Source organism: Microcebus murinus, chromosome 4, assembly GCF_040939455.1.
Source record: "Microcebus murinus isolate Inina chromosome 4, M.murinus_Inina_mat1.0, whole genome shotgun sequence".
Taxonomy (NCBI): Eukaryota; Metazoa; Chordata; class Mammalia; order Primates; family Cheirogaleidae; genus Microcebus; species Microcebus murinus.
Genome location: NC_134107.1, coordinates 24,301,630 through 24,319,750, shown reverse-complemented (window position 1 = coordinate 24,319,750; position 18,121 = coordinate 24,301,630). Strand labels below are relative to the sequence as shown.

Sequence of the window (18,121 nt, the reverse complement as noted above, 5' to 3'; positions counted from 1 at the left end):
AAGTTGAAAGCATTCCCCCTAAAAACTGGAATAAGATGGTTGCCCACTGTCACCACTTCTATTCAGCATAGTACTGGAAATCCTAGCCAGAGCAATCAGGCAAGAGAAAGAAATATCCAAATTGGGAAAAAGGAGGCCAAACTATCCCTGTTTGCTGTTGATACGAACTTGTACTGAAAAAATCCTAAAGACTCTGCCAAAGGACTCCTAGAACTGATAAGTAAATTTAACAGTCTCAGGTTGCAAAATCAATACACACAAATCAGCAGCATTTCTATATTCTAATCCCAGTCAAGCAAAGAGGCAAAACAAGGACTCAATACCATCTACAATATCTACAAAGAAAATAAAATACCTAGAAATACACTTAATCATGAAGGTGAAAGATCTCTACAAGGAGAACTACAAAACACTGATGAAAGAAATCATAGATTATACAAACAAATTGGAGAAGATCCCATGTTCATGGATTGATAGAATCAATGTTGTTAAAATGTCCATATGACCCAAAGTGATTTATGCATTCAATACAATCTCCATCAAAATACCAACATCATCATATTTTGCAGATCAAGAAAAATAATTCTAAGCTTCATTTGGAACCAAAAAAGGAGCCTGAATAACAAAAGCAATCTTAACCAAAAAGAACAAATCTGGAGGCATCACATTACCTGACTTCAAATTATACTACAAGACACTATTATACAAAGCAATATGGTATTGGTATAAAAGTAGAGACATAGACAAATGGAACAAAACAGAGAACCCAGAAAAAAGCTACTTAAAACCAAAACTGATCTTTGACAAAGCAGACAATAACATACACTGGGAAAAAGAAGCACTATTCAATAAATGTTGCTGGGAAAATTGGATAACCATGCACAGAAGAATGAAACAAGACCCCTATCTTTCACCATATACAAAAATTAATTCAAGATGGATAAAAGACTTAAATGTAAGGCGTGAAACCATAAGAATGCTATAAGAAAGTGTTGGGAAAACTCTTCTGAATATTTGCCTAGGCAAAGAATTTATGACTAAGACCCCAAAAGCAAATATTTCAATAACAAAAATAAATAAATGGGATTTAATTCAATTTAAAAACTTCTGCACAGCAAAGAAAATAATCAGCAGAGTAAATAGACAACCTACAGAATGGGAGAAAATATTCACAAACTATACATCCAACAAACAGCTAATATCCAGAATCTACAAAGAACTCATATCAGCAAGAAAAAACAACCCAGTTAAAAAGTGGGCAAAAGGCATGAACAGAAGTTTTTCAAAAGAAAATAGCACCAGGCGTGATGGCTCATACCTATAATCCCAGCAGTTTGGGAGGCTAAGGCAGGAGGATCTCTTGAACCCAGAAGTTCGAGACCTGACCAGGCGATACAGCAAGACTTCATCTCTACAAACAAGTTTTCTTTTTAATTAGCCAGAGATTATGGCATATTTCTGTTGTCCCAGTTACTCTGGAGGCTGAGGGAGAATGATTGCTTGAGCCCAGGAATTGGCAGTTGCAGTGAGTTATGATTGTACCACAGCACTCCAGTCTGGGCAACAGAGCAAAACCTCGTCTCAAAAAAAAAAAAAAAAAAAGAAGGAAGAAAGAAAGAAAAGAGAGTAGGCGTGGTGGCTCACACCTGGAATCCTAGCATTCTGGGAGGCTGAGGTGGAAGGATTACTTGAGCTCAGGAGTTTGAGACTAGCTTGTCTCTACTAAAAATAGAAAAAATTGACCCGGTGTGGCTCACACCTGTAGTCCCAGCTACTCAGGAGGTTGAGGCAGGATTACTTGAGCCCAAGAGTTTGAGGTTGCTGTGAACTTTAACAACACACCACTGCACTCTACCCAGGGCAACAGAGTGAGACTCTATCTCAAAAAAAAAGAAAGAAAAGAAAGAGAGACAGAGAGAGAGGGAGAGAGGGAGGAAGGGAAGGAAGGGAAGGAAAGGAAGGGTAACAATGCTTAACTAATTTCATTTCTTTTTTTTGGTTAGGGCTGTTAGACTGGAAGACCAGGGAAGTGCCTTAGACATAATCTCACTGGATTTCAGAAAGGCATTTAACAGAGCCTCTTATGATATCGTTCTCTTATGATATCGTTGTGAACAAGATGTAGAGATATGGGCTCAAAGCTTTCCCATTTCCTACAGGATAAAGTCCAAACTTCTTAGTGTAGCGTACAAGACCCTTTACAACTTAGCCTCTCTCTACCCTTCAGCGCCATTGTCTGAACCAACCATGCTCTTATTTTACCTCCATGCCTTTGCACAGGCTGTTATACTTACCTGGAATGCTCTTGTGCCACCTTTACACTGCTAAAATGTCACTCACCCTTAAACTTCAAAATCAAGTGCCATCACTTTCTTGGGGCCTTCAGGCAGAATTAGTTGCTCTTTCCTCTGTGCAATTATATACCTTCACTCTAGCATATATCCGATTGTATTCTAATGATTTCTTTGTTTGCCTTTCTCACTAGACTGAGCCCAAGAGCAGACCATCTTGTTATTCTTGTCCTTATCCCTAGTGTCTTACACATTCCCAGCTCCTTATAATAGGCATTCAACAGATATTTTTCAAATGATTTCTTAAATATAAAAGAAAACTTTTTTGTGAAAGTTATGGTTTATTGAAGTTATTAAACAGTTGTTAATTTAAACTTAATTATTAAGTTATTAATTTATTTGAAATTCTTTCAAACTGTTCTTTTCTGTTTTATTAAAATCTCAATCTAAACCCCTGCCTATACCTCAAACAAGTTTCTGTAATTGGTAAATTCCTATAGTATAAAAAGTGCTGTACAGGACTAAAGTTCTTCCTGCCCATTTCATTAATACCCTTAGAAGAATCCTTCCCAGACAAGGCAGTTCTGCTCTCTTGGGGACTTGGTCTAATTAAAGGGCCTGGACCCAAAAAGTAGTAGCTTTAAAAGTCCTTTATAGCTTTATATAGTGTATTGATTGGGAGCATGCTTGTTAAAGTCTAAGACGCCTAGATCTGGGTCCTAGCTTAGCCAACTACTACTAGCCTGGTGACCTAGGGCAGGTCACTTAATCTCTCTGAGCCTCCCTTTTCACCTGAAAAAATGAGGGTTAAAATCTGCCTCATGAGGCCAGGCGTGGTGGCTCCCACCTATAATCCTAGCACTTTAGGAGGCTGAGGTGGAAGAATTGCTTGAGGCCAGGAGTTCAAGACCAGCCTGAGCAGGAGTGAGACCCCCCCCCAGTCTGTAAAAAAATACACAAAAAATTAGTGGTGGTGTATGCCTCTAATTGGTGGTATCGGTGGTGTATGCCTCTAGTCCCAGCTACTCAAGTGGCTAAGGCAGAAGGATTGCTTGAGTCCAGGAATTTGAAGTTGCAGTGAGCTGTGATGACGCCACTACACTCTAGCCCTAGCTACAGAGTGAGGCCCTGTCTCAAAAGAAAAAAAAAAAAATCTACCTCATGAGGTTAAGGATGTAAAGCACTTAGCACAGGACCTGAACACATAGTAAGTGCTCTTAAAATAGATGATAACCCGGCTGATCCAAGTGCAGTGGTGTTTACAACTAATTGATCACAACCAATTACAGATTCAGTGAGGGACATTTAACTTAGATATAATTATTATCAAACACTGAAGAAAATAACTAAGGGAGATAGGGAGGCTTCCTCTTTGGAATAGGCCGGGTGCAGTGGCTCACGCCTGTAATCCTAGCACTCTGGGAGGCCGAGGTGGGTGGATTGCTCGAGGTCAGGAGTTCGAAACCAGCCTGAGCAAGAGTAAGACCCTGTCTCTACTATAACTAGAAAGAAATTAATTGACCAACTAATATATATAGAAAAAATTAGCTGGGCATGGGTGCATGCCTGTAGTCCCAGCTACTCGGGAGGCTGAAGCAGTAGGCTTGCTTGAGCCCAGGAGTTTGAGGTTGCTGTGAGCTAGGCTGACGCCACGGCACTCATTCTAGCCTGGGCAACAAAGCAAGACTTTGTCTCAAAAAAAAAGAATTATCTAGCCCCAAATGTCGATAATGCCAGATTGAGAAACCCTGCTTTAGAGATATATATTTCTACTCACTAAATTGGAGTTGTCCTTATAAAATCAAAATGTACAGGGGTAAAAATTAAGTTAGATAAGAATGTTAACATCGAAGAATATCTTAACCCTTATTTCATATTGATCAGTCTTAAATCCAGAAAAGCACACATTTGTTTTTACTTCACCATTTATCTTTGAGATTAAGGCTTTGCCTAGAGATGATCTTTATTTCCAATGCTGTGAATGGCAAGATTTTAGTTAGATCTACAGAAAGTGGAAATTCTAAAGACTATAAGAATGACTAGTGCCTCCAAACACACCAGTCTGGATGAAGCAATCACCAGGACATAAGGCACTTCGGGTTCTGTTCCTTTGCAATTGTGTTGATTCATGACATACTTTCTTCCAGGAAAAAAACGTGACTACCAGAGTCTGGGATGGCCCAGCCCGGATGAGTGCCTCAAACTCCGCTGGGTGGAGCTGACTGCCATCGTGAGTACCTGGCTTGCAGTTTCTTCAAAAAACATTGAGTGAGTAATCTTAATCTTCTCCCTCTTTTGTGATATTTGTGTTCCAGTGAACCCGCTGGGCCTCAGCTGACTTCAGGGTGCCCTCTTTGTCAGCAGCTATTGGAAGAGTTATCCCTTCTAGAGTTAGTGGTTTAAGGGATGACCATTGCTGATCACAGCCCCCAGATGGACCCAACCCCTTATAGTGAAGCAGTGAGTGTGCCCCCTTTTCAGTGCCTTCACCTACATTTGTAGGCTGTCCAGAAGTCACATATAACTTGATTTGTTTGGATTCAATGCTGGATCCTTCTTTATAGAAGCACAAAACCCATGGCCTCTCATAGACTTCATGCACTTGTAGGGGAGCCAGAACAAATCCAGATTTGCAAGCATCTACCATGAGATAGGCTTAGCAAGATAGTCTCTTCAGTAACTGCTTTTGCCTCATGAGGTGCTCATTCTCGTGCTGGCCCCTTTTCTACCCTTTAAGTGTTAGGTTCCCCAGGATTAATACTTCTTATATTATAACCGCTCCTAGTCAGACTGATCTACTCCAAGAACCTCGGTCACCATTGATGTATTGACAACTCCCAAATTTGAATCTCTACACCAGATCTTTCTTTAAAGCCCTCAACTCATTTTTCCAGTTAGCTCCCTGACCTCTCTTTCTAGAGTGCTCTCAGGTACCCCAAGCTCTAGGTATTTAAACTCATAATTTTCTTGCCCATTCTCCATCTAAAAATTCATTTGTTTGGTTGGGTTTTTCTCTTTCTATTTTTAGTAAATAGCTACAGCAGTTCTTAGGCCAGTAACCTGGGAGTTTTCCTTAACAATTCTCCTCTGTTACCCCTCTATCCAAGCTTATTATCAATTCTTACCACTTTTACTCCCTGAGTATTTTTCAAAACCATCTACTTTCTCTGTCTCCATTGCTGCCTCCTTAAAACAGAGCACCACCGTATCCATGTAGGTTCATTTAGTAGCCTCCTATTGGTCCTCTTGCTGTGTTGACTCTTGCCTCTAGAGATTCAATACATTCTTTCCACCATACTCAGAATTCTTCAAATATAAAAATCAACTCATTCTTGAAACACTCTAGTATCTTCTTACTGCTATTTAAAGTCATCCACAAAGCCCTTCTTGATCCGCTTTCTGCCTTTCTTTGCATCTTCAACTCTGCCCTCTCTCCCATCCAGGCCTTTATATGTGGCATCTCCTTTGTCTGCACTGTCGTTCTCTGCTACTTCTCAGCTGGACGATTCAGACTCATCCTTCTGGTTTCAAATACTTCCTCAGGGAATCCTTCACTAGCCACCTCCCTCCTCTATCAGTGCAGAGGAAATGTATACCCTCCTGTAGTGTATTCTCATTTTACCATGTTTTTATCTTTTATAACTTACCATATCTGTAATTGAATTACAAGATGAGGACCACAACAACAGCAAGGCCTGAGTATGTTTTGCTAATTATTATAGTCCTAGTATTGGACATGTAATAGGCTCTGAATAAATAACGAACGAATGAATGAATGTATGTATGTTTGCCTAATAACTGTTAAGCTTTTTAATTTTTTGGTTTTTTTTTTTTATTTATTTATTTTTATTTATTTTTTTTTTGAGACAGAGTCTCGCTTTGTTGCCCAGGCTAGAGTTAGTGCCATGGCGTCAGCCTAGTTCACAGCAACCTCAAACTCCTGGGCTCAAGCAATCCTACTGCCTCAGCCTCCCAAGCAGCTGGGACTATAGGCATGCGCCACCATGCCCGGCTAATTTTTTTTCTATATATATTAGTCGGCCAATTAATTTCTTTCTAGTTATAGTAGAGATGGAGTCTCGCTCTTGCTCAGGCTGGTTTCGAACTCCTGACCTCGAGCAATCTGCCCGCCTCGGCCTCCCAGAGTGCTAGGATTACAGGCGTGAGCCACCATGCCCTGCCACTGTTAAGCTTTTAAAATAGCTTTTAAATAGCTGGAAGTAAAACTTGGCAACGCCAATTTGTCATATCAGTACATATTATAATCTATAACATTTAGCTTATATATAGTGGGCAAATGACTGCCTTTGGGGCCATGAAGGGAAATATTTAATCTCATACATAAATACAATATATAGCTATATCTGTATAAAATTTACTATCTAAGCTCTAGGTAACATTTTCTGTGGGGATAAGTGTGCTTCCATGCATAAAGGAAAAGTAAAAGATAATACCAGTTGTGGGTATTTATCACTGCCTATACCCTGGAAGAAGAAATAGAAGAAAACTTACCTGATTTAAAACCTCCCCAGACAGGGGATAGCATACTGAAGTTATGATTAGCTGATTGTTAATGCTCTCTCTCTCCTCACCCACACAAATTTTCCATAGTTAATGTGGTAATCTCCATTTTTCAGCATCACAGAACACATAGACTTTGCCACCCCAATACAACAGCCAGCAATGGAGCCCCTTTGCAATGGCAATCTCCCTACCAGTATGCATACCCTGGACCACTTGCATGGAGTTTCCAACAGAGCCAGCCTACACTACACGGGTGAGAGTCAGTTAACAGAGGTGAGTGCTCAGCTTTGTTCAGCCTGTCTGTATTTTTTAGCCTCACAATTAGGATGCACCTGATAGCAGAAAGCACAAGTGGCCAGGCCTTATTAAAAAAAATAATAAGTTGGCCATCATTTTCAGTTAGCCATCATCTAGGTGAATTTCAGCCAAACCTAATTTCTTTCAGGCCCTGAGAGAAATATTTGGGGCAGTTAATTCTCCTGTTGACAGTTTTAAGAAGAAAGGGAAAGAAGGCAGACCTAGCAAAGAGTATACCTAGAAGAATTGGAAAGACATGTCACAAATGTCCAACAGTAGAGGATAGGTTAAATAAATTTGGTGTAGATGTAAGATAGTACACAATGTTGCCACTAGGAAAGATGTAGTAGAAATATACTTACTGGCATGAAGAAATTTTCAGGATATTCTGTATGAAAACATAGGTAATAGTATATAGTGTAATCCCATATTTTATGAGAGAAATAATATATGTATATATAGAAAAATATGTGGAAGACATATTTAAAGGTATTAACAACTACCATTTCGTTGTTTATTGATACCTTTATTTGTCCCAGTAACAGGATTACAAATAGTTTTTATTTTCTTTATCTACTCAATTTCCTAATGTTGCTATAATGCATGTGTTTTACATTCTGTAATTCTTGTTAAGTGGGAGAGGGCTGAGGGGATGGTAAAATGGCCTTAAATGTGTCTTCCACAGTCTACCTTACCAACAGGACCACAGCGTGTATCCCAGAGAAACAATTTCCTTTTGTGGTATAGTGCCAACTCAGCATCAGCAATATCATCTAGATCCTGCATCATTTTCATTCTTCTAATCTACCACCTTCCTCCCTATTCCAGGTATTGCAAAATCTTGGCAAAGACCAATATCCACAACAGTCACTTGAACAGATTGGCACCCGAATTGCCAAAGTTTTGGAAAAGGTAAGTTACCCCACAGAAAAGCTGGAAACTATTGCTGGCCTTCTTAATTTTTTTCCAGATTATTTTCTCTTAAGTGGCTCTGACCTCTTCTGTTAGTTACTTAGCACCTGGTAACTAAAAGGATAACATGAAATAACCCCACTCACAATGTTTCAGTCACTTTTCCATTACTTTTTCCATCACTTGGTTAGTATTCTTTTTTTGCCCCTTTGCTTATTACCTTCTGTGGTGAAATTTACCTCGTTTCATCAGTTTGTCGGCTTTCTCTTCTTTACTCCAGCGTGGATATGTAGAGGTGGTGTTCCTGGAAACTATTTAGGTATATGAAATATGTCAGGTATTCTGATAGTAAAGAATATTTGGTATTTTGGGTGGTGGATAGGAAACACATCTTGGAATATCTTTTTTCTTGAAATCATGAAACAAAATATTTACAGAACTGCATTTTCATACAGCCTACCACATAAAATATAATTGAGAGTCTCTAAGACTATTTATCTTCCTCTGAGTGATATTTGTATAAAGAGGAGGGGGTTTCAAATTTTAATTTAATTAGTTAAGAACCTCTACGTTATTACTATATACTATTAAACAGCTAATTTAACGTAGTCATTAAGAAAATCTACTCAACTTTGAGTATGAACATGACATTGTGAGATAGCAGTTTCCTTCCTCTTCTGGAGATCATATACATAAAAACCACGTTATTTGACTTTAAAGAGAAAGAAGAGTCCTTGACTTTTACTTTTGACTTGGCTGATTAGTCTCCCAAAGAGATCCTTCCACGGTGGAATAACTATGTCCTATATAGGACATATGTTTTTTGAGTTATTGCTGGTCTCACAAGGAGTAGGACTCTAAAGACCTCTTCCTTCATTAAAAAATTTGAAATGTGAAGTAGCTAACAGCTGGAGCTTCAGGAGGCTAATCCATCTTGGGGACAGATGTTGATAAACTCTGGGTACTAAACCTTGAGCCAATGACTAGGGAAGCTCAGCCCTAGATCCTACACTGAATTGATACAAATCATGCAAAAACACTTAAATTAGAATCAGAAAAACTAAAAAATGAGGTAATTGGCTAAAAGGAAGATTTGAAAAGAAAGTAGACACAATATTGGAAAAAATTGTAAATAAAAGAAATTATTTATAAATAAGGCCAAAATAGGAAGTAACATAGCAAATGAACACAATGGGTAGTGCCTTAAGGAAAATAGTTTTGTTTTTTTTTAAATCTAAAGGAAATAAAGGAAGAGTTAAAGGGATCTGAGAAAAAGTGATAGATGTAGAAGGAAGAAGAAGATGCAGTGTACACATAACAGGAGTCCTAAAGAAGAAACCAAAGCAATGAAACAAAACAAGTATGTAGAGGCGAGGCATAGCAGGTCACACCTGTAATCCCAGCACTTTGGGAGCCCGAGGCGGAAAGATTGCTTAAGTCCAGGAGTTAGAGACCAGCCTGTTCAAGATAGCAAGACCGGGCCGGCGCGGTGGCTCACGCCTGTAATCCTAGCACTTTGGGAGGCCGAGGCGGGCGGATCGCTCAAGGTCAGGAGTTCGAAACCAGCCTGAGCGAGACCCCGTCTCTACCAAAAATAGAAAGAAACTAATTGACCAACTAAAAATATATATACAAAAAATTAGCCGGGCATGGTGGCGCATGCCTGTAGTCCCAGCTACTCGGGAGGCTGAAGCAGTAGGATCGCTGAGCCCAGGAGTTTGAGGTTGCTGTGAGCCAGGCTGACGCCACGGCACTCACTCTAGCCTGGGCAACAAAGTGAGACTCTGTCTCAAAAAAAAAAAAAAAAAAAAGATAGCAAGACCTTGGCCGGGCGTGGTGGCTCACGCCTGTAATCCTAGCACTCTGGGAGGCCGAGGCGGGCGGATTACTCGAGGTCAGGAGTTCGAAACCAGCCTGAGCAAGAGCAAGACCTCGTCTCTACTATAAATAAAAAAGAAATTAATTGGCCAACTAATATACATAGAAAAAATTAGCCGGGCATGGTGGCGCATGCCTGTAGTCCCAGCTACTTGGGAGGCTGAGGCAGGACGATCACTTGAGCCCAGGAATTTGAGGTTGCTGTGAGCTACGCTGATGCCACGGCACTCACTCTCTAGCCTGGCAACAAAGTGAGACTCTGTCTCAAAAAAAAAAAAAAAAAAAAGATAGTAAGACCTTGACTCTAAAATATACGTGTGTGTGCGCGCACCTATATATATATATATATATATACACACATATATATATATATTTTTTTAATTAGTCAGGCTTGTTGGCATGCACCTGTAGTCCCAACTACTCAGGAGGCTGAGGCAGGAGGATCACTTGAGCCTGGGAGTTTGAAGCTGCAATGGGTAATGATCACACCACTGTACTCCAGCCTGGGTGACACAACAAGACCTGTCTCTTAAAAAAGAAAACTCAAAAAAATATTTGTGGAGAAAAGAGAGTTCATATAGGTGGGAATGTAAATTAGTACAACCACTGTAGAAAACAATGTGGAGGTTTCTCAAAAAACTAAAAATAGTGCTACCATACAACCCAGCAGTCCACTACTGGGCATTTATCCAAAGGAAAAGAAATCTGTGTATCAGAAAGATACCTGTGGGTGTTAGGCAGGTAGGAGGGGAGGAGGGACTGAGTTTATTCACACCTAATGGGTAAGGTACATACTGTCTGGGGGATGGGCATGTGTGTAGCTCTTACTTGGGCAGTGCAAAGGTAATATATGTAACCTAAACGTTTGTACCCCCATAATATTCTGAAATTTAAAAAAAAAATAAGAAAAAATAAAAATAAAAAAAATAAGAAAGATACCTCACCCCCATGTTTATCACAACACTATTCATAATGGCAAAGATATGGAATCAACCTAAGTGTCCATCAACAGATGAATGGATAAAGAAAATGTGGAATATATACACAGTGGAATCTATTCAGCTATAAAAAGGAATGAAATCATGTCATTTGTAGCATATGGATGGAACTGGAGGTCTTTAAGTGAAATAAGCTAGGTATAGAAAGACAAAATTTGCGTGTTCTTATTCACATGTGGGAGCTAAAAATGTATATCTCATGGTGGTAGAGAATAGAATGATAGACAACAGAGGCTGGGAAGGGGTGGGGTGGGGGATGAAGAGAGCTTGGTCGGTAGGTAACAAATACACAATTAGATAGAAGATATAAGTTCTAATGTTCAATAAAAGTAGGTTGACAACACTTAGTAACAGTGTATTGTACATTTCAAAGTAGCTAGAAGAAAGAACTTGAAATATTCCCAGCACTTGAAATATTCCCACCTTGAGAAATAATAAATACTCAAGGTGATGGATGCCCCATATACCCAGACTTGATCATTACACATTCTATGCATATAAACAAATATTGCATGTACCCCAAAATATGTAAAATATTGTATGTCAAGAAAAAAAATTATAATTCAACAAAATATTCCTTAAAAAAAAAAGAATGAAACTACATATTAAAAGAGCATACTGGCCGGGCGCTGTGGCTCACGCCTGTAATCCTAGCTCTTGGGAGGCCGAGGCGGGCGGATTGCTCAAGGTCAGGAGTTCAAAACCAGCCTGAGCAAGAGCGAGACCCCGTCTCTACTATAAATAGAAAGAAATTAATTGGCCAACTGATATATATATAAAAAATTAGCCGGGCATGGTGGCGCATGCCTGTAGTCTCAGCTACCCGGGAGGCTGAGGCAGAAGGATCACTCGAGCCCAGGAGTTTGAGGTTGCTGTGAGCTAGGCTGACGCCACGGCACTCACTCTAGCCTGGGCAACAAAGTGAGACTCTGTCTCAAAAAAAAAAAAAAAAAAAAAAAAAAAAGCATACCACATGCTTGGGGAAATCAACCTAGAATAGCCAATTCTAAAAAATATTGTAAAGATGGAAAAAATTCCTTTGGACTCTCAAGTAAAATAAAGAAAACAAATGTTATCAGATTTTTCAAGTGACTCTTGATTCTAGAAGTCAGTGGAGTAACATATTTAGGAGTCTTAAAAAAAATTGTGAGTCAAGGATTTTATGTGCTACCAAATCAACTATCAGTATAGAGTTCACAAATTGTGATGAACATGCAATGAATATTGTTTCCATGAGCCCCTTCTTGAGAAGGCTGACTACTAGAGAATGAGCTTCAGACAGCCAAAATGACCAGAACAGCATTTGTATAAGGGACTAGTAGTAAGCATTATACATTTGCCTTTAGAACCAAGACTAAATAATGGCTATAAAGGAGATAGTATCCTAGGTAATGGTATATACAGATGCTCCTCGGTTTACAGTGGGATTACATCCTGGTAAACCCATCATAAGTTGAAAATACCATAAGTAAAAACTGCATTTAATACACATACTGAACATCATAGCTTAGCCTACTACTTTAAGCATGCTCAGAACACAGTATACAGTAGAGTATCAGTTGCTGACCCTCACAGTTATGTTGCTGGCTGGGAGCTGCAGCTCACTACTGCTGCTGTCCAGCATCATGAGAGAGTATCATGCTACTTTCTACTAAATGGGTATTGCTTTCACACCATCCCAAAGTCAAAAATTCATAAGGTGGGAACTGAGTGTACTCTGAAAATGTAGGTATAGTGCAATCACCAAAAAATGGTGAGAAAATGGAAGAATATATGAAAGGTAAAATAAGCTCACTGATTACTTAATTGGAACTAGTGGGGAATTCAGAAGTGGTACTTCAAATCATATGCTGATGGAGAGGAAAGGCAGAAATGTAAGAAAAGGTTAGAACATAGTTTCCATATTGTTCATAGTAGGTAACCAATAGAATATAGCCCAAAAAAAGTGTGGAGGCGGGAAGAGTAATGGAATTATGTAAAGGCATTACTATATAGGTGCAATACAAGCCTTCTTACACATCTTAATAAAATTTAAAAAGATTTAAAGTAAAAATAAAAGAATGGACAAAGCATACATACAAATTTTATGTCCATACCTAACCAGGAAAAATTTAGATCAAAAAGCTTGAAATGACAAAAAAATACACTTTATAATTATAAAGACGACAGTTCACAATGAAGTTATAATAATTATTAATATTTATATACCTAGTAATTCAGAAACAAATTTCATAGAGCAGAAACTAAAGGAGATTTAAAGAAATAGATTAAAATATACCTCATAATGACAAAAAATTAGGATATAAAAGACCTAAATAATATAATTGGCAAGGCCAATCTTATTAGATATATCAAACTCTGCACTTGGATAATAGAAAATACATCTTTTCTTCATTTGACCATAGAATATTTATGAAATTTGATCATATCAGAGCAATGAACAAATTCAAATAAATTCCAAAGAAGAAAGTAAAACTAGTATTCTCAGACCAGAATACAAAAAATAAAAATTAATAACAAAAACATATAAAAGCCCTCCTACCTGGAAATTCTGAAACATGTCATTTAAACATCTACTGAGTTAGCCGGGCATGGTGGCTCACGCCTGTAATCCTAGCACTCTGGGAGGCCAAGGTGGGCGGATCGCTCGAGGTCAGGAGTTCAAAACCAGCCTGAGCTAGAGTGAGACCCCGTCTCTACTATAAATAGAAAGAAATTAATTGGCCAACTAATTTATAGAAAAAGAAATTAGCCAGGCATGGTGGCACATGCCTGTAGTCCCAGCTACTCGGGAGGCTGAGGCAGCAGGATTGCTTGAGCCCAGGAGTTTGAGGTTGCTATGAGCTAGGCTGACGCCATGGCACTCACTCTAGCCTGGTCAACAAAGCCAGACTCTGTCTCAAAAAAACCCCCCAAAAAACAAAACAAACAAACAAAAAAAGTAAACAACTACTGAGTCAAAGGGGAAATACAAAATAAAATTTAGAATTTCTTGAAGATAAAATAAGTCTGTAGAGTAGATCTAAGACAGTTATCAAAGGAATTTTTATGGCATTAAATACCTGTATCAATAAAAATGAAAAATAATAAAATACACGAGTTAAACACCCAAAGCTAGGATGCAAAAATAAACCAAAGTAAAAAAAGCAAAAGAAAAGAATTACAAAGAAAAAAGATACATTAATTTTGTGCAAAAAATTAATACAAATAATGAATCCAAAAGTTGAGTTTTGGTATATACTGATAAAACAGACACATGACTAGCTAACCTAATAAAGGAAAAGGAGATTTCCCAAATAAACAAAATTAGAAAGACAGGAGGAAATAACTATCAAAACATGAAATTTAAAGAATCAGACTACTCTGACCAAAAAAAAAGAAGAAAGCAAACTATTTTGCATAATCTATGCAAATAAATTTGAGAATCTAAATGAGATAAATGTTTTTTTAAAAAAATACAACTTAGGAAAATTGACCTCAGTAGAAAGAAAGTCTAATTCAGAAAATTGCTATAGAAGAAACAGAAAATAGTTAACTCCAACCAGAAGCTCACTAGGCCCAGATGACTTCACAAGAAATTTCTTCAACCATTTAAAGACTAAAATGTCCAATGCTGTTATATTTCAGAGCATCAAAAAAAGAAAACTTTTATTTTATGAAGGAAATATATCATTGTTCCTAAAATCTGAAAAAGTTAGCATCAAAAAAGGAAACTACACACCTATTTCGCTTGTCAGCATCAAATCAAATATTATAAATATTAACAAACAGAATCTAACAGCATATTTGAATAAAAGAATACATCATGACCCTTTGGCTATAGTCCAGGAATACAAAATTGATTCACTATTTGGAAACCATTAATATAATCTTTCACTTTGATAGAGATAGAGAGGAATATTATATAATTATATCCAGACTTCCACAAGCATTGGAAAAATTCAGTACCAACTATGTTAAGAACTTTAAATTAGGAATTGATAAATACTTTTCTTAACATGTAGTATCAATACACACAGTTCCCCTCAGCAAAAAAGCCAGAACCTTACTAGGTGCCTTCTAGATGCTTTCCCACTAAAGTTAAAAAACAAGAACGTCCACTGTATCTACTTTGTATACTACTTTGGAGATGTGTAGAGAAAGAAAACAAAGTATTCAGACTGCCCACTTGTATCCAGTAAGATTATGTGTCTGGAAAACCGAAAAGAATATATGAAAAAGCAACGACAAAGAGTAAGAGAATTTAGTCAAGTAACAGATTAAAAATTGACACAAATATAAAATTAATATTCCAGTTAGGATGTAGTAGGTCAAGGTAGATCAGTGCATTGCAGTAACTGGAATGAACCACATAAACTTTTTAAATCATATTTTTAAAGGCATCAGAGAACTAGGAAGCAACAAGATATGAAAGAACTAAATTGTTAGTGACAGGAGAACCTTTGCAAGGTGAGCTGGTGATTGCTAGCTGGGGTTTTTTTTTCCCTTGGGAGCCTTTGTTTATTCTGGGTATGAGCTAAGAATCAGGCTTATCCCAGGGAGAAAGCATTGCTGGGAAAAAGAGAAGCCAGTGAAGCTTTTAGCAGTTGCTCAAGGTGAAATTAACAGATTGGAAATTGAACACAGTTTTGTTTTTTTTTTTCCAAGGAGCATCTGATTAGAGCTAAGGCCACACAGGAGTCTGGGGAATTAGGTTAAAAACTTAGAAAAGGTAGAGTGAAATATCTCCATCTCACATTGCTTAGGAAATAAAGAGATGCTGGGTGACAGAGCCAGCCTTAAGCATATGGCTGGTTTTCCCCTCAGGATTTTCATCTTGATATTGCTTGGATAGAAAACTGAAGGGCTGGGAACCTCTAAAAGGAAAAGTCTTTGGGGGGTGAAGAGACAGACACCCAGTAAGCTCTTAATCAGAATCCCTGGAGTGCCACAACTGAGGAATAAGGATGACCCAGACACAGATTGAGTCTTACTAAAACTGCAGGCCAGTTCCAACTCAGCTCAATATTTGACAGAAATGAGTTGATCAGTCCCACACCTTATTTGCTTAATAGAATGAAGGGAGAAACTGCCCTGATGAAGTATAATATCATCTGGAGCCTCTGTGGTTCTTTTATACACAAAGACCAGAATATGGTTAAAAAAAAAAAAAAAAACTAGAAATGCAAAGAAGCAAGATTGATAACAAGGCAAAGTGAGACAATAGGAGCAGATTCACAGATAATGCAGATATTATGGTTAATAGACAAGGCTTTAAAATAGCCACAATTAATAAGTTCATGAAATAAAAGACAGATGGAGAAAATATATGAAAAAAAGTGCATTTTCACCAGAGAACTAGAAACTACAAAAAAAAACAGATAAAATTACTGAAAAAACAGTAATAAAAACTCACTGAATGGGTTTAATATCAGATTTAACACAGCACAGCTCAGAATTGGTGAAATAGAAAAATATGCAATCTAAACCACAGGGGAAAAAAGGGGAGAAGCAACCTAATAAGAGCATAAGAAACATGATGGAAATATTCCAAAGATCTAACATACATATCATTAGGGTCTCAGAGGTAGAGAAGTGTGAGAACAGGGCAGAAGCAGTATTTGAAGAAATGAGTAAGAATTTTCCAAAATGGATGATAGCCTGCAGGTTCTAGAAGCTCAGCAGACCTCAAGCAGAATAAGTACAAAGAAAAGCATACCTAGGCACATCATTATAAAACCACTGAAAATCAAAAGCTTAAGACAGCAGCCAGGAGGAAAAATACTCATTTCTGTATCAGTTATCTAGTGCTGCATAGCATACATAGCACTACAGGACTTAGTAGTATAAAACAGCAACTATTTTTTTTTTTTGTTCCTAATTCTGCTATCTGGACCAGACTCAGTCAGGCACTTCTGCTGGTCTCACCTGAAGTCACTTTTGCAGCTGGGGCTATGTACCCAAGATAACTTGACTCACATATTTGGTGCCTCCTGGGAAGTCTGGAAGAGTGGGAGCTAGCCAGGCACTGACTCCACATGGTCTCTCTAGCACAGTAAGCAGCAGATGATGGCTCAGGCATCTAGAAGGGTAAAAAGGGAATCTACCAGGCCTCTTAAAGCCTAGAAACTGGCACAGCATCATTTCTACTACATTCTTGTTGGTCAAAGCAGCTCATCACAAGGCCAGCTGAGATGCAGGGGAAGGGGTAGGACTTCACTTATTGATTGGGCCTGGGCAAGGAGGAGGGCAGCAAAGACTTTTGAGGCATCTTTAAATTACCTGAGTCTTCCGTTTGGCCACAAATTGTTTAAATAACTCTTACATGCAAAATAACACTAACCCCCTCCCAAGATCCTCAGAGATTAATCCAAATATGGCATTGGGCTCAGAGTCAGCTTGTATACAATAGTCCCCCGTTAACTCTGGTTTCACTTTCCATAGTTTCAGTTACTCTCAGTCAACTGAGATCTGAAATTAGGTCTTTAGAGACAGAAAGATCACATTCGCATAACTTTTATTACAGTATATTATCATTGTTCTCTTTTATTGTTGTTAATCTCTTACTGTGCTTTATTTATAAATTTAACTTTATCGCAGGTATATATATAGGAAAAAACATAGCATGTATGGGGTTTGGTACTATCTGTGGTTTCAGGTATCCACTGGGGATCTTGGAATGTATTCTTCTTGGGTAAGGGGGAACTACTATATATGGAAGTAGCCGTACTCAAATACAGCTTCTCTTGATCTGTAGATCTATGAATTTTTAAAAAATTTGGCCGGGCGCAGTGGCTCACGCCTGTAATCCTAGCTCTCTGGGAGGCCGAGGCGGGCGGATTGCTCAAGGTCAGGAGTTCAAAACCAGCCTGAGCAAGAGCGAGACCCCGTCTCTACTATAAATAGAAAGAAATTAATTGGCCAACTGATATGTATATTAAAAAAAATTAGCCGGGCATGGTGGCGCATGCCTGTAGTTCCAGCTACTCGGGAGGCTGAGGCAAAAGGATCTCTCGAGCCCAGGAGTTTGAGGTTGCTGTGAGCTAGGCTGACGCCACGGCACTCACTCTAGCCTGGGCAACAAAGCGAGACTCTGTCTCAAAAAAAAAAAAAAAATTTATCTGCCCCCCTCATCCTCTTCCCACACACAACCTACATTGGTATAGCAGGGGTAAGATTTCACATCAATTTAAAAGAGAGGGAATGGAAGGCAATCCCATGGCAATTCTGAAATCCTTATGA

The 18,121-nt window shown here is 38.5% G+C and overlaps 1 protein-coding gene across 4 annotated transcripts in view; it reads left to right on the top strand.

The window, feature by feature from the left end:
* Nucleotides 1–18,121, top strand: part of TTC17 (tetratricopeptide repeat domain 17) — a 125,899-nt gene that overhangs the window by 80,946 nt on the left and 26,832 nt on the right. For all 4 annotated transcript variants that reach the window (XM_012790672.3, XM_076002019.1, XM_012790645.3 and 1 more), the window contains 3 exons: nt 4,439–4,559; nt 6,929–7,088; nt 7,941–8,024. In XM_012790672.3, the coding sequence (XP_012646126.1) occupies nt 4,439–4,559; nt 6,929–7,088; nt 7,941–8,024 (365 nt within the window). The remainder of the gene's footprint in view (nt 1–4,438; nt 4,560–6,928; nt 7,089–7,940; nt 8,025–18,121) is intronic.